This window comes from Sinohyriopsis cumingii, chromosome 18 (assembly GCF_028554795.1).
Source record: "Sinohyriopsis cumingii isolate HCF-2022 chromosome 18, ASM2855479v2, whole genome shotgun sequence".
Lineage (NCBI taxonomy): Eukaryota > Metazoa > Mollusca > Bivalvia > Unionida > Unionidae > Sinohyriopsis > Sinohyriopsis cumingii.
Window position 1 is genome coordinate 103143394 of NC_142978.1, and position 17245 is coordinate 103160638.

General features: G+C 33.4%; 1 protein-coding gene across 1 annotated transcript; it reads left to right on the forward strand.

The window, feature by feature from the left end:
* Positions 1-1229: 1229 nt before the first annotated feature.
* On the forward strand, positions 1230-11720 carry LOC149777620 (BTB/POZ domain-containing protein KCTD7-like). The gene is made up of 2 exons (XM_089942275.1): positions 1230-1370; positions 10415-11720. Exons 1-2 carry the CDS (start codon positions 1317-1319, stop codon positions 11183-11185), a joined length of 825 nt encoding a protein of 274 aa, XP_089798401.1. The 5' UTR covers positions 1230-1316; the 3' UTR covers positions 11186-11720.
* The last annotated feature ends 5525 nt before the right edge of the window (positions 11721-17245 follow it).

Consider the following 17245-nt stretch of genomic DNA (forward strand, 5'->3'; position numbering starts at 1 on the left):
TGATAATGCTGCTTGATCGTGTTTATAAACTTCTCTTAATCTTGTCAAATACAACTCAAACATTAATTATTCATTTTAATAAAAATCGAAATTTATCTGGTAAAGTTATATTTCAAATCGTATTTTACTCTTTAAAATTATCCGCGAAAAAACCCGATATATATATATATATATATATATATATATATATATATATATATATATATATATATATATATATATATATATATATATATAATCAATGTCAATACAGGTATAGCAAGTTTGACTGGAGATTTCTTAATGATTATCATCTTTACCAACAAGTGATGTTCATACTTTTTCAATGTACACTTATACAAAATGCTGACATTTTAGAGGAAATTGTGCTATAAGATAGTTGTGTCCTCACTGGCTACAGCTTTACATCTGTAAACAACCACTAGACAGCGCGTTTCCAAAATGAATCGGAAAATCATGTTTGCCAAGATAATATAGAGCCTGCGATAATACATCATTGGAGTATATATTGTATTTAGCCTGCCCCACCCTTCTATTTTTTATTTTTTGATAATACATTTTTTATATAAGTACAAACCTCGAGGACAATTATTTAATATTTTATGAAACGAGCTGAACAATGTCCAGCCTTGGCGTTCATTCTGACAGGCGTTGTACCTTTCATTTGATGTCGTACAAAATAGTATAGTATGTAGCACGAAAATATTCGTTCTTCTTTCCATCTAAATAATTTCCACTGAAATAAAAACTATATGATAAAAAGAATCTCAGATGGGTAATGATATAATATTATATTTAAGAAACTAGAAAAGGATCGCAGAAAGCTGTATATTATTCAACTCGTTTGTACTATTTACTCCGGGAGGTCGTGGGTTCGATCCTCCGCCGAGTCATGCCAAAGATTTAAAAAAAATGGTACTAACAGCTGCCTCGCTTGGCGCTCACCATTAAGAGGTTTGTGTTAGGACTGGTCGGCCTGGTGTCAGGATAATGTGACTGGGTGGGACATCATGCTACATGTCTGCGGCATGATGCCCCAGTGCTGGACATCACTTTAAATTGCCACATTGCAGACATCATAGCAATATGACTGAAAAATTATTAAAGCTACGTTAAAAAATCCAAATCACACAAATCACTGTACTATTTACAGTTCTATAAAACCTTTTACCTCGGATTGCGTGCTTGTAGTAAAATTTTATGCATATGCCACCTCAAGGGAGATAAATAATACCGATGTACGGAGAGGGTAAACAAACAGTTGCATTACAAACGTAGTGATATGTGGACTGAAAATCAAAACAGCATTTCCAGTTATGTCAATCAAAGCTGAACAGACTGATCAAAGCAGTGATCGAGAGTTGCATTCTGTAAATAGTTTTAATTAATTCTTTATTAGTAACCCTGAACGCAGTATTATCGCGGTACTTCATGTTTTTATTGGTACATATTAAAACTATTTTGCTATTGTTGCTTACTAGTAATTTGCATAGTTTCAGTAACTTTTCTTCTCTTTGTTCGTTTAAAAAATCTTTGTCAATCTATGTGCGTAAATGTAAATGAAACAGCATATCATTGCTCGCCCATATTAACATGCCTTGGGGGAACAACTCGATATTATCGCGGTATTTGCCTACCGTAGGTATGGTAGCACGTGCGGGTTATAAAAAACATAAATTGCAACTTACCATTGAGAAGGAATGTTCACGCTTGTACTGGCAGAATATTTCCACAATAAACGAAAAGATCAGTGGTCAAATCGGACGTACAAATTTTATTAATGTGGAAATCCATGAATAACAACATGACAAGTTAATAACAAGTATTATTTAACGTTGCAGTGTGGGCAAAGAAATATAAATATGATAAAAATTATTATTAATATCATTATTATTATTGTAGAAATATTACTGATTTCAAGAAAGTTTTATTGTTATTTTATTCTTATTTATGTATGAGTAGTCTGATTTTAACAACATTTTGTCAATTTTAGTCCATATTGGCTACCATGGAATTAAAATGGAGCCTTAACATTGTAAGGACGTGTATGTTGCCATCGGTATATGATCTATAATCATCAAACATCAGACGATACACTGAATATATTTTGTAATCAATGTCAATACAGGTATAGCATGTTTGACTGGAGATTTTTATATGATGATCAAGGTAATTGCATGCACTTTACCAAAAAGTGACGTTCATTCTTTTTCAATGTACACTTATACAAAATGTTGACATTTTAGAGACAATTGTTTTATAAGATATTTGCGTCCTTACTGGCTACAGCTTTACATCTGTAAACAATCACTGGACATCGCGTTTCCAAAATTAATCAGAAAATCATGTTTACCACAATAATATAGAGCATGCAAAAATACAGCATTGGAGTATATATTGTATTTAGCATGCCCCACCCATTCATTTTTATTTTTCAATAATCCATTTTTTATGTAAGTACAAACCTCTTTCTCTTATTGCATTTGATTGTATTCATGTAACCCCATGTGACCATCATCCTGGTCTCTACATTTATTTTTGTATGTATGCATGACAAACTTAAAAAGTGAATGCATTGCTCAGAGAAAATAAAAATTTGTCATACTGAAAGTCCACTACTAAAGTGTACATCGATGTTGCCAGTGGTTTTAGTACCAAAAAAAAATAACATTAGAGGTTGGAAAATTAGCTTGGGGCAAAACATCACTTGTGTGGTACAGGAGGCAGCGTAGTCCTATGATATAAAACATTGACCCTGATATTTTCTCAGGGTTGATATCTTATGTTGTAAAACTAAAGGCAAGGATACTGGTGATTATTTTTGGTTGCTATTAGGGTCTTGGTCCCCTATAAGCTGCAGTGATGCTTGTGTATCAACTAAACATATACGTATCATTTTTCCTTATGGAGAAATTGGTTTCAAATACATTTCTTGAAATATATAATTTTGTATAAAATTCATATTTTTATAGTTCGTATCTGGATATTCTTTTTCCAGATGATTTTTTGGGTTGCATCCTAATAATAAATAAGCAATTTATGATGCAGAATCTATGATGCAGAATCAATTGGTTTATTGATTTTTATATAAATTGCATTTTGGATGCATTCAGTAAACTGTAAAAAGAAAAAATCTGTAAAAAAAAGTGTTTGGAAAGAAGCAAGGGAAAATGGGAATAGCAAGGTGATAAAATAACAAGGAAAATTTAAAAAATGATTTTCTGTTAGACTACACAAACTGAAATCAAGAATAAAAATAATTAAACTTTAGAAGAGTTTGTTTTATAGTGTGAGCAAAGAAGTGTGGGTAGAAGATACTTTAAGACTGCTTTATAATATTGTATATGTGTTGAAAATAACACAAATTATAAAGAAATGACCAACTTGTTTCTGAAAGAATTGAAGAAAATAGACTTGCTTTAAATAAATAATTATAATGGTCACAATGCATGCACATTCATGTTGTCTTTAATATCCATCATGTGCTTTTATCAGTTGTATTATGCCAGCTATAGGAGAAATGTTGACGATCATCACTGGTATCATTTCTATTTTATATCAATATTGGTTAGCAAGCCTGTCTTGTTAGATTTCTGTTTTATGCTGTCCCCACCATACTGCATAATGTATTGAATTCCGATAATTGTATAAAAAAAGTCACATTCTGACTTTTTATTTTGGTAAAAGTCAAGCATGTGCCATGCTTCATTATTCACTACTTCTAATGTTATTGATTGGACATGAAAGAAAAGAGATGGAACATTTACATTGCTGTTTGAGGTAAATTGGATTAAGATGTCAAATTGTCACATTGGATTAAGATGTCAAATTGGATTAAGATGTCAAATTGGATTAAGATGTCACATTGGATTAAGATATCACATTGGATTAAGATGTCATATTGGATTAAGATGTCAAATTTGAATCTTCCAGGTTTAGATGGATCAGTATCAAATGGATAAACATTTAAATCTTAATTACTTGAATTATCACTGGTGGCAAGCTCTAATGGCATAGGCCATGTATTTCAAAATTCTGGAATTGTAGGTGTCAGTTTCTGTACAAATGCAGTAAAACAAAATTCCTACTGGCTTCTTTGAAATGACAGAGTGGTCATGCAGACTTCTTTTTATAATCTTAAATAAAATATAAATTGTTGCAAAATTTAATACTAATATAGTTCAACCAAAGTAAGTTTTTCTTGATGAGTGATCAACACCTATTTTGTAATCACAAAATATCCGGATTAAAATTATTGATTACTATGGGACTTTTAATGTGGTATTCAGGCACTAAACTGGTTAAACAAAGGGGACATCTGATCTAATCATTACTAGTTCAGTGTGTAACACAAAATGTTTTCCAGTATGTGGCACTTTCATTGTGATATTATAGTGTGTGACATTGAAAACATTTTGTACTGGATCACACCTCTTGATAGGCCTTTTTTCTAAGCGTGTCCACATACTTGAGAAGTGATTTTGTTGGATATATTTAGTGGGGTAATTATTTATCAATCTTGTGAGAAATACTGATTGATGAGCAGTGAAATGAACTGAACTGTCTCTTGTTAACAGTGTGCGTGTGTAATGAAATTCTCAAAAAATGATGTACAGTACATTGTATACATATACCTGAAATAATAAGTACCACATGCCTATATGACCAGTATGACTGATAATTTAGATCACGTGTGCCACTTTTCTATACAGTTGTACACGGCACTGAACTTCAAAGTGATAAGCTCAGTCACTAGTTTAATCTTAAATAGATTCCATTGATGATACTATTGATGTAGGATGTTGTTTCATATTGAAGTTTTCCATAACTACTGTCTGTACCTGCTTATAAGTCCAACTGCAGACTGCACAGACCCAGATCTGCAATTACATTATGCACTGGCAGATCTGGGTCTGTGCAGTTTGTTAGAAATGATCAGAACAACAATATAGACCCTGATCTGCTGGCAAATTATGCTATGTCTGATCAGGATTTTTGTTGTTTGCAGTTTGACTCGACTTAGAAGCAAATATATACAGTACTTAATCTTCATGTTGGCATGCCCTGTTAATCAATCTTGCCAATTAGCCAACACAACATTGTTCCACCCACTACATGAATCTCAGAGCCAGTGAAAAAACAAATGATATGTTCTTCACTAGCTGGCACATTTCTAGTTGTCTGCATCTATGACCAAGCAAGAAAAAAATATTTCCTATAACAGGCTTGAAAATAAGCTGGGATGGTTGGTAGACTTTAAAAAAAAAATAGTTTAATTTATGAATTTGTGGTTTCTGAATTAATTCTGATTATCAGACTGAAGAACTAGTAAATATTATGAGTGGTCAGTACTAAATACTGAAATGACCAAGAAATCGAAAACAGACATATGTGAATATATATATATATATATATATATATATATATATATATATATATATATATATATATGGTTTGCTCAAAATTACTAGTCACTGGGATTCAAGATGGTTTGTTTGAGTTATAGTAAATGCAGATTTTGTTGTTTAATTGTTCCAGGTGTACTGCAGGTGCAAACTGTGGTAGGGTTTGACCGATTGATGTCCAGTTTTGCAATTTGCCCAGAATTATTAATCTGATAAAAATATACATTGGCTAATATTTATGGTAAACAAAAGTATGTATAATACACAAAAGGTCTGTCAGCTTAGCTATTTTTTGTATGCGTATTTTACCCACTGTTTGGTGCCTCTAATTTGACATGATTAGTCTGTTAGTCTTGTACACTGAAGAAATAATAAATAAGTTGATTTTGGTCCTCTTTATTAGCATTTATTACATTCAGTAATTGTGGGTATTTATTATGGTGTTAGAATTGCCTCTATTATGCAGAGTTTATCACATGACAAACCCAGTATCAACTCAAGCACATTATATAATTCTTAACAGCACTTAACTTTCTGTGAAATAATTAGTCAAATTTACATGCATTTAATGATAAGCTATAATGTCAGATTAAAAATCTGCTTGTATAATGTTTATATTCAGTAAATTTCACTGTCAGTATAGAAATTACCACTGACCACCTGCCTCGATGGGCACTCAGTATTGAGAGGTTAGTGTTAGGACTGGTCAGTCTGGTGTCAGGATAATGAGACTTGGTGGGATATCATACTTCATGTCTGTGGCATGATGCTCCAGTGCTAGACATCATTATAAAGTGTCACATTATAACCTATTTATGCTGAGCACCAAGTGAGGCTGCTGCTAGTACCATTTTTTAAAAGTTTTTATATGATTTGGCTGGGCTCGAACCTGCAACCTCCTGTGTTGAAGGCAGATGCTCTAAGCACTTCGTCTACCAGAGCGGTCCCAAGAAATCGAGTACCAGTAGGTTGCCTCATATATGACCACACATAATTATCATTTAACAAAATAGTTTAAGATATAACATTCAGACAACATTAAAGAACTTGAACACATTTATGAACAACAGTATCTATTACATTCAAATATGAAAGCATCCATTTATCTGTGTGTATGTGTTACATTATTATACATAGTATACATTATATTTAAATTTTCTGATAAAGGTTATCACTTATTGGCATTTATAATTAAAAAAATTACAAAAACAAAGAGTAGCATTTAAAAATAAGAACATAAAAAGACACATTTCCTTTACTGGCACTTACATAAATAACAAATAAAAAAAAACTTTTAGGTGTGATTATCAACTAGCATTTAGCGTGGAAAAATCAAGGAAAATGTTTATTCTGCAGTATCCTGCAAAATGTCCTTATTAAACAGATTGTCTTCATATGTGCCAATGATGCTAAAATGTTTTATAATGGATATATATATATATATATATATATATATATATGAATATGAATGAATAGCCGCTGTCTAATTATGGATGTGCTGTATCAGATGGGGAATTGGAATGCTACGAATCTCAATCAGATAATTCAACTCTGCATACTAGATGCTTTAATTATTACAAGAAATGATTATCCATCCTCTCATTTTTGTCATTAGTTTATAGTTGTTATCTTTTAATTAAAGAAGAAAATTACTTTAAGGCTATTTTGACAAATAAATCTTGTCATAACATGGCAACACAATTTATCAATGATTTAACTCAAGCTTCCAGTCTCCAGTCTTTGGTCTTTTTTCTGAAATCTTCATCTGCCTAAATTCAAAATGACTCTTTAGAAAACAACTTTTACATATGCCACATCAAAGTTGTAGGATATTGTTCCTGTTATATGAAACAAACACCAAGATTCTATTCTTTTGAGAGCATACTTCACAAATTTCTTTTTCTGATTATGCCAGATCTTGACCGATCTGGTGGCCTGGTGTTTAGAGCATCTGCCTTGGATGCAGGAGGTCAAGAGTTTGATCCCCAGCCAAGTCATACCAAAGAATTACAAAAATGGTACTTACAGCTGTGTCGCTTGGTGAACAGCATTAAGAGGCTAGTGTTAGGACTGGTCGGCTTTGTTTCAGGATAATGTGACTGGGTGGGACATCAAACTACATGTCTGCAGCATGATGCCCCAGTGCTATAAATCACTATAAACTAACACTGCAAACATCGTAGTGATATGACGGAAAAATTGTTAAAGCTATGCTAAAAGTCCAAAACACACAGAGAGATGCCAGATCTCAAGCAAATATAGATACCTAGCTTGTATACCTTCACCACTTTCATATCTCCCAAATCTACATGTCTAGTGTATGTTTATGTATGTATGTGTGTGTGTGTGTGTTATGATTACATGTGAGTGTGTCAGACACTGCAGTAAATATAGTTTTATTTGTACATTTACATAATATTTATATTTTTAATATTACTGAGGACTAAATGTAAGACTGGTTGATTTATTCAGGTACAAATGTTTTATCCTAAAAAAATAAAGTTTTTGTTATTATTATTATTATTATTATTATATGAAATACATAAAAGTGCTAAGTTTTCATATTTCAGTTTGTAACTGCAATTTTCATCTCATGAGAACTAGATTCATCAATGTTGAGAATACATAAATCTTGCTTTAGGTCTTAGGTCTGTGAATCTTTGTTCCATTCTATATGTGAAGCTATTGCAACCAAAGGGTTTAAGACCTGGTTTTAGGTTTGTGAATCTTGGTTCACTTCTATATGTGAATATATTCCAACCAAAGACTGTAAGCTCTGGTCTTAGCAATGTGAATCTTGGTTCCCTTCTATGTGTGAAGATATTACAAGCCAAAGACTTGAAGATCTGGTCTTAGCAATGCGAATCTTGGTTCCATTCTGTGTGTGAAGATGTACCAGCCAAAGACTTTAAGGTGTGGTCTTAGGTCTGGAATCTTGGTTCCATTCTATATCTGAATATATTCCAACCAAAGACTGTAAGGTCTGGTCTTAGCTGTGTTAATCTTGGTTCCCTTCTCTATGTAAAGATATTCCAACCAAAGTGTTTCAGACCTGGTCTTAGGTCTGTGAATTTTGGTTCCCTTCTATATGTGAAGATATACCAACCAAAGACTTGAAGATCTGGTCTTAGCAATGTAAATCTTGGTTCCCTTCTATGTGTGAAGATATATAAGCCAAAGACTTTAAGGTGTGGTCTTAGGTCTGTGAATCTTGGTTCCATTCTACATATAAAGATATAACAACCAAAAACGATAGCATTTGGTCTTCAATAGATGAGGGATTAATCTGTCTTCAGTGTCATTCATTAAGAGACAAATGGGATTACTTTATGGGTATCTCAAGTGTCATTCATTAAGAGACATATGGGATTACTTTATGGGTATCTCAAGTGGCATTCATTAAGAGACAAATGGGATTACTTTATGGGTATCTCAAGTGTCATTCATTAAGAGACAAATTTGATTACTTTATGGGTATCTCAAGTGTCATTCATTAAGAGACAAATGGGATTACTTTATGGGTATCACATGACTTCAAAATGTAATACATTTTATAAGCATTGCATTTTTTCTTCTTATGTTAGTCGATCGTTAAAAAGGTATTTTTAATGGTAAATTTATCATTGTAATTCTAAAACCTGGATGTTAATTTGTCATATAATATGCTATCGGATAAGGGAAGGATTACAATGCCAATGGGTGGCATACTTGCCCTTACAATCATGTCATGTAATATGCTAATAGAAGAGTGATGGGGTACATATCCAGTGGTTGGAACACTTGCTCTTGCAGTCACATTATATAATATGATAATGAAAAAGTGTAGAAGTACAGTGTCAGTGGGTGGCACAGATGCCCATGCAGTCATGTCATATAATATGCTAATAGAAAAGTGATGGGGTACATATCCAGTGGTTGGAACACTTGCCCTTGCAGTCATGTCATATAATATGGTAATGGACAAGTGAAGGATTTCATTGCCAGTGGGTGGCACACTTGCTCTTGCAGTCACATTATATAATATGATAATGAAAAAGTGTAGAAGTACAGTGTCAGTGGGTGGCACAGATGCCCATGCAGTCATGTCATATAATATGCTAATAGAAAAGTGATGGGGTACATATCCAGTGTTTGGAACACTTGCCCTTGCAGTCATGTCATATAATATGGTAATGGACAAGTGAAGGATTTCATTGCCAGTGGGTGGCACACTTGCTCTTGCAGTCACATTATATAATATGATAATGAAAAAGTGTAGAAGTACAGTGTCAGTGGGTGGCACAGATGCCCATGCAGTCATGTCATATAATATGCTAATAGAAAAGTGATGGGGTACATATCCAGTGGTTGGAACACTTGCCCTTGCAGTCATGTCATATAATATGGTAATGGACAAGTGAAGGAGTTCATTGCCAGTGGGTGGCACACTTGCTCTTGCAGTCACATTATATAATATGATAATGAAAAAGTGTAGAAGTACAGTGTCAGTGGGTGGCACAGATGCCCATGCAGTCATGTCATATAATATGCTAATGGACAGGTGAAGGAGTACAATGCCAGTGGATGGCATGCTTGCCCTAGCAGTGGACCTGGTCCTGTTTTTTTTTTTTTAACATGCAATTAGTTTGTCAAACAGTCTTTAATCAGTAGATGTAGCTGGTTCATTAAAAGATGCCTTGATTACCCAATAGTTTGCTTTTCAAGATTCCAGGTTTTAACTTGTATAGTGTAGTTGATGTCATTTATTGTGGTGACCAGAGCTCCTGATAGAGCAATAAGTTGTTCTCCATCACTATTTTAATTTTTTCTGACATTGCTGGTCATGACAGAGAGCAAATCATGCAGTGACAAATACAGCTGATGACAACAACAGACATTAATAAAAAGTGGCAAAGTACAGCTTGTTGGTCTATGCCTCTGACATCCAGGATCTTTTGATGTCAAGATTATTGGTGTCAATACAGGAGGCATGTTCCTTGCTAATTATCCATTCTGCCATTTTTTTGCAGTTGCCAAAGATTATCAGCTTGAATGTTGGGGGTAGGACTTTTGCCACTCGACTGTCCACATTACAGAAGTATCCAGACTCCATGCTTGCTGCAATGTTCAGTGGTCGCCACGATCTGGACAAGGATGACAGAGGCAGTTACTTCATTGATCGAGATGGAACTTACTTTGAGTACATCCTCAACTTCCTTAGAAATGAAGATGATGTACCACCATTCAGTGTGACGGAGGAAGTTTTGAAAGAGGCTATTTACTATAGTATTCAGCCTCTAGTCAACATCTTGCAGTCCTCTCCAATCATTTTTGCTGAACATGTAGTGCGTGAAAATCTTCGACAAAAGTTGGAGAACTACCATGATGTTAAGAACCACATTATTCGGCTTGCACATAAGGAAGCAGAAGAAGATCATACCATTGTATCTGCAGTAAAGCTAGTTACATTTATGAACCAACCAATTCCAAGGGATCTACAGGTGTCAAAACAAATGTACAAACAATATTATAGGAAGTTTGCTATATATGACTCTTTTGAGGAATGCTTTGGAAAGTATTATGTGAAAGTTCCTTATGAAGCCCTTAAGGAGCATCCAGATTTGGTAATGAACCAAATTGCTGGCTGTTTAGTGCATGATATTAAACGTCTGAGTTACAATGTCTTTCTAGTCACTGAGAAGTCAAAGGATGATGGCAAATATAAGACTGTTAAACTCAGTGATAATGAGTTTTATGTGTGCATGTCATGCCATAATTTTACTTTTGATTGGTTGAAATGAATCTTCCATTTGAGTTTCATAAAGTAAATAAGTAAATGTTGGCAAATAAAAATATTCGTTGTCATATTTTTCAGATACAGTTCTGTGTATCATGCTTATTTTTTGAATTGTCATTAATTTTTTGTACTTGCTAAACTTTTACACAACATCAATTATATTTTGGTTCCCAGATTTTTCATACAAACGTTCATTTATAAAAATTGTTAAAATTGTTGGTACCTGTTTTTCTATAATTATGCGTACACCTGAATAAATATGTAATAAATAGCATATGATAGAGTACAGACAATACATTTTACTGTATTCTATGTAATACCTATACATGTCATAATAAGTGCACATCCTTGTTATTCAGTTAAAACTCACGAAGCCTATCCAGGTCTAACCACTTGTGTCTCATTTCAGTATGTATTGTCCACCTTTTCTCCACAGTTTCACTTCTGTGGCAGATCTCCAAAACCGTTTAAGATATATCTATGAAACTGGTTGCGCATATTATACCAGCTATACCGTAATAAACATGCTATGCATGGTTCTTCCGATTTAATATTTTTAATGGTGTTGCACATATGCCTGTTCATCACCTATCCACTAATACCACTTTTTTATCGTCAGCAAAACTCCTGATGCCTATCACTTTCTGTATACTTTATGAATGTAAAGCATCCTGTATATGGAATCTTTAAAAGATCATTGTTCCCTAGCACATATTTTGATGAGGTGAGGAATGTAGATGATACTGTCATTTTTTATCACCCTGATATGTAATATGGGGATGGATCTATCTGTCTGTTAATAAATATTTTTGTTTCTGGGTCATAACTCTCTCCAGACTTACTCAGCTTGGTACACGTATCAAGCAAGTTGTGTTGTGATCCCTTTTTTTTACTTCAAATGTTCTAAATTGAACAAAGGGTAGCATAAGTAGTGTAAAAAATGGGAATGATGGATGATAACTTGCTTTCATTAGGAATATTTGCATGGTAGACGCCAATGGGATATGCCATCTGTGTATTTTACAACAGTACCCATTTACATTATGACTTTGACTCCTCCTTTTTTATCGATGATATGGATTTAAATGTGATTTTGCCCATGTCGTATGACCAAAGAGGTGATATAACAAAATAATTTCCAGACTCACAACCCTAGTAAAACATTTTCCAAGCATCATGATTCCACCCTTTTTGTTCTAATTGTATATTTCCTTACCAAGAAAGTTCGTACTAATGCCATAGGCTCAATAAATGCCAGAACATGGATATAATAAGTGGTGTAACAGCAAAAGCATGTGCAGGTCACTATGAGATAGGAAATATAAGTAGGAAGTAAAGATAAGTAAAGAATAAGCCTTATTTTATATTTACTAATTCAAAACCTATGCAATAAACATAAGAGAAATATATTATGGACTTAAGGTGAAATAAAAAATCTAATCTGTGCATAATCTGTGAACCTTACTCTACAACTCAGTTTAATGGTTCAGTTAATAAAGAAGGTACACAAATATTTAATGAGATAAAACCAGAAGCTATTTACCATACAAGCCATTAAATAATTGATAATTTTACTTTAGAATTTTATTAATAAAATAATAATAAGTAGTGTGATATGAAATCCTTGTAAAATAAACTTAATTGGGCTGGAAGCTACTTCAACCTTATAACCTTATTGGCATTTCACAGACTAAAGCTTACTTAGTAAGGAGTTAGTAAAATCAATATATCAGTTTCACATGATTTATTTTCAAATACGAAAACTGTTATGTGAATGCTCAGTACCATTACATCATAATCAAACTATTTATGCAATAAGCTACAACAAAGATCTAAAACAATTTAATATAATATGTAAGAATTTCATATGTCCTCCTCATCCAGACTGGAAATAGATCAATGTACAAAAAAAATACTTGATTGAAATTGGCCGAGAAGAACATAAAATAGCACATCAGGCTTTTGTGTATCCAGAAGAAATAATTAAAATACATACAATGGATGAAAAAATAGGATGTCTTCATTCTTCGAGATAGCAGAGGACTAACTGAAGAGGAATCTCTATATTAAATGAAAGTGTGTTATATCTTATGTGAGTTATATCTTATGTGATAAGTAATGTTGGTATACAGGTAAAATAGAACATCTGTTATGGAGTTCCAATTTTCCACTGTTGAAGACACTGCAAAAAAGTTATTTCAAACATTATTTCTGGTGAAGAATAACTAAACTATACTGTTGGTGGGTGATGGTATTATTTTGTTAGCCATTGATATGGTAATGAAAACAGCATTATTGGTTTCACAACAGTTTAAAAAGGTCATCCAATGCATTTATAGTAGGTATAAACACTGTTATAAATACTAACATGATAAAGAATATAGTACCAGCAATTGGTTGGGAGGCCAAGAAAGGGAACCAAAAGATGACAATGTGGGCAAGACTTATGTAGACAACACTTAAGCAAATAGAAAAAATATGTCTTGTAAACAGTATGGCAGGATCCACAATCACACATGCTTTAAATTACACTGGTACAATTTACTTTGTTCAAATTATTATTTACTTCTCTTGAAAGCCGTTTTAACTTTATTATTTACCAAATGTAGGCTGCTCAAGACAATTACAAACTAGAGAAATAACAAGCTCTTTAAAGCAAGAATGAGAAAAATGTCATTTAAGCCACACACACACAGACAGACGCACACACATTTGCAGACTTTTAAAGCTAGCTTATTACAAATATGATACCAGCAGATGATACAGTTGCTTCTTTGGCAATTTCTTTGCTGGACTAAACAAATAATATATATAGTGCTTTGTTTTACTTTATGAAATGAATATGTGGACCTACAATCATGTCTACTGCTACATGAGCATGTGCTCCACCTCCTCTTACTGCCAGGCCTTTTATATAATTTTCCAGGGTTATTCCAAGAGGTGCTGCTATGAAACCAGTAGCTGTTATAATTAGCAATTGTTGCATCTTTTTCGTTTTTTTTTTTATGACGTTTACAGTCCAGCTAATTGAACTCTTATTTTCAATCCTTTGCAATAGTTTCCAAACATTCTTGCAGTATATTAGCAGCAGGAAGGGTGAACAGACCTATTTCTGGAGCAGTTATTTTGTGAAATTACTCATTTCCCCCCAAAATGGGCAGACAAGCATCAATAACAGGAAGGGTAAACAGCCTTTTTTAGAGCAGTCTTTTTATGAAAATAAATCTTCCTACGAAAATAAACAAACAAGCATCAATACTAATCTGAGGTCTCTAAGGAAGGAAATCATCAAACAAATAGAACACCTGAACCATGCTGCAGTAGACCTCGAAGCTGTTCATCAAAGTATCATCGGGGGGGGGGCTGATTGAAGCCAGAGATTATTTTATTTTGCATGATGGCACTAGGTACACACATAAACAATTATTCATGAATAAATATTCAACCACAATAGCTCAGAGGCAAATCTGCCAACATTTAAAATTCATGGATTTAATGTCCACGAGCTCAAGAAAAACAGTGATATTTCTGATGAATATTTTCCAGCGATACTAAAATCATGGAGAAAAATATCCCCTCCTCCAGGTATTCTCAAACATAACAATGATCCAGACAGCGGTGGTCATCATATATCACCAGGTGTTGTCAATATTGCATCAACCATATCAGTTAATCTTGTATGTGATGCAATCGATGGCAGCTATCAAGTAGATCTCGAAAAATCCAGACAAGCACAGCATGGATATATCTTACACCCACTCACACCTGGATCTATAATTGTGTCAGTACCTGTTAATCCGGTTTATCTGCGATGTCATAATCCATTGTTGTCATGGATACATTTTAGACTTACTGACCAGAACGGATACCTGCTTGATTTAAGAGATGAATCCTTCATAATAAGTTTGTATGTATGTTCGTAAGTTCATAGAACTTAGCGTTTGTAAAACATCGAGATAGTCAAGATAGTGATTTTTGTGAAATCTCCTAAAATATGAATCAGAATAAAAACATTATAATAAAAATAAAAATATTATAACCAGAATAAAATTTACAATAAATGTTGTAAATATATCAAGCCAAAATACGAGAAATACTCAGTAAATGTTTACGTAAAGTCACAGTATTGTACCAAAAAAATGGCAAAAAAGGGAGTACCTAACGAGCGAGTTGAATGATGTTGGATATCTCTTTTCTTGGGTAATTGTTATATTGATTTTTTTTTCTTTTTCCATTGCAATTGTTGGATCGCTAAGTGCGAGAGGTTTGTAATAAAATGCACCCCTTAAGTGAACCCCAGGCACTTTGAGGTTCAGAAGTGCCAGGCAAGTTACAACTGGAACTAGTATTTTTTTCAATTTTACAATTACCCATACAAGTATGTCACGTCTTTTGCAAATGCCCACAGGCACACACTCCAAGCAACCCCCCTTCCAGCATCTGGCGTATTTACATCATTATGTACAAATTCAAACTTACACCACCACTAAAAAGCCCTCTCTATCATCAGCGTAAAACTGTTAATTTTCAAGTTTATGGGGAAACCTCAATTATTAAAATGCGATTTATCGCGCAACCATTGACAGATTTGTCAGTCACGGGATTGTGGAATGCTAGTTTCCATGAGTCTTATCTATGAGAAATTATATTATATAAGTCACAAATACTTGGAAATCCAAATTTACAATTCTGACTTTTGTGTAATAGCCTGCAAATTATTCAAATGATTATCGAGTTTTTGCCGTTAATGTGATCAATCACATGACTATCTTTGATCAATCCGTGAAAACATTCATACACAAATTTGTGAAATGTATATTTCCCCCCAGCACAGATTATGAGATAACCAGCATTTACAATGGTGCCAACTTTATTACTAATCACACCAGCACGAGATGCCTCATAATTCTTGATGATGGGATGTTTTACAAATTTATCGGCATTATTTCCTTGCTCCATTTATATAGTAAATATTAATTGTCTAAATTAATATATTTTACTAGGAAAAATATGTCAGCTTGAAAACCTAGCGAGATAATCTCAGCGTTTTGTTATCGCAGATTCATTACCATCATTTGTTATCATAATACCGTTTCAAAGCTCTGTTCGTTTTACCATCGTATTCTACACACAGCTTTGTTTCACTCCTGACTCCGACGTTACACTTTGAACACGGCTTTAGTCCTAGTCTTACTCGTCGCACACTCTGCATGTGGTATCCACATAATTCATTTGCACAAACTCCCTTACAATGAGTTACAGATCCAATAATCAACCACTTACAGGTTTTCTTTACTTGAATCATTATATGATTATTTTGAAGTTATATATATATATATATATATATATATATATATATATATATATATATATATATATATATATATATATATATATATACTATTATTTAAGGTGGGTCGTGGGCAGTTTTGTCGTCCTCAGACGGTTTCGTGGGCAGATAAAAGTTCGTGGGCAGATTTCCATCTGCCCACGAAGCACGTCGTCCTTTTCTGCACTCTTGCCACAAATATCAATAAAATAAATGCATATTTACGCTGCTGAATGTTAAATATTCGATAAATATTCATCTGCAAAATAAATAATTGCCTTTTTACCTATTTATTTCCATTTTTTCATTAATGAATTGAATTGAATAGCACAACTTGAGTTACCTCCCATTATGTACTAGTATATATTGCACCTTAAAAATAGATTGACCCGGAAGTAGTATGTTTCAAATTTACTGCCCATGATGACAGGCGGTCGTTACAAAGAAAATCAAGGGATGGGGTTCTAACCTGTAACAATATAATATGTTAATAGTGTTACAGGTTAGAACCCAAATCTGTTGATTTTCTTTGTAACGAGCCACTATGCCCGTGATTATTATTGTGAGAGATCAAAACTGCCCGGGAACCAGGATGTGGAGTGAATAATCTGCCAATGTCGCCAACAAGCACCATACATATATACTATTTATTTTGATATCTAAGAAGTTTTCAATAATGCTAATTAGTAACATTATAATGAGTGAGCTGTTATATGTCTTTCGAAATACCTCTAT

Coding starts and splice junctions, on each gene's coding strand:
- LOC149777620 (XM_089942275.1), top strand. CDS start 1,317: ATGTCAATCAAAGCTGAACAGACTGATCAAAGCAGTGATCGAGAGTTG. Junction 1,371..10,414: donor GTGATCGAGAGTTGCATTCT/GTAAATAGTTTT, acceptor ATTTTTTTGCAG/TTGCCAAAGATTATCAGCTT.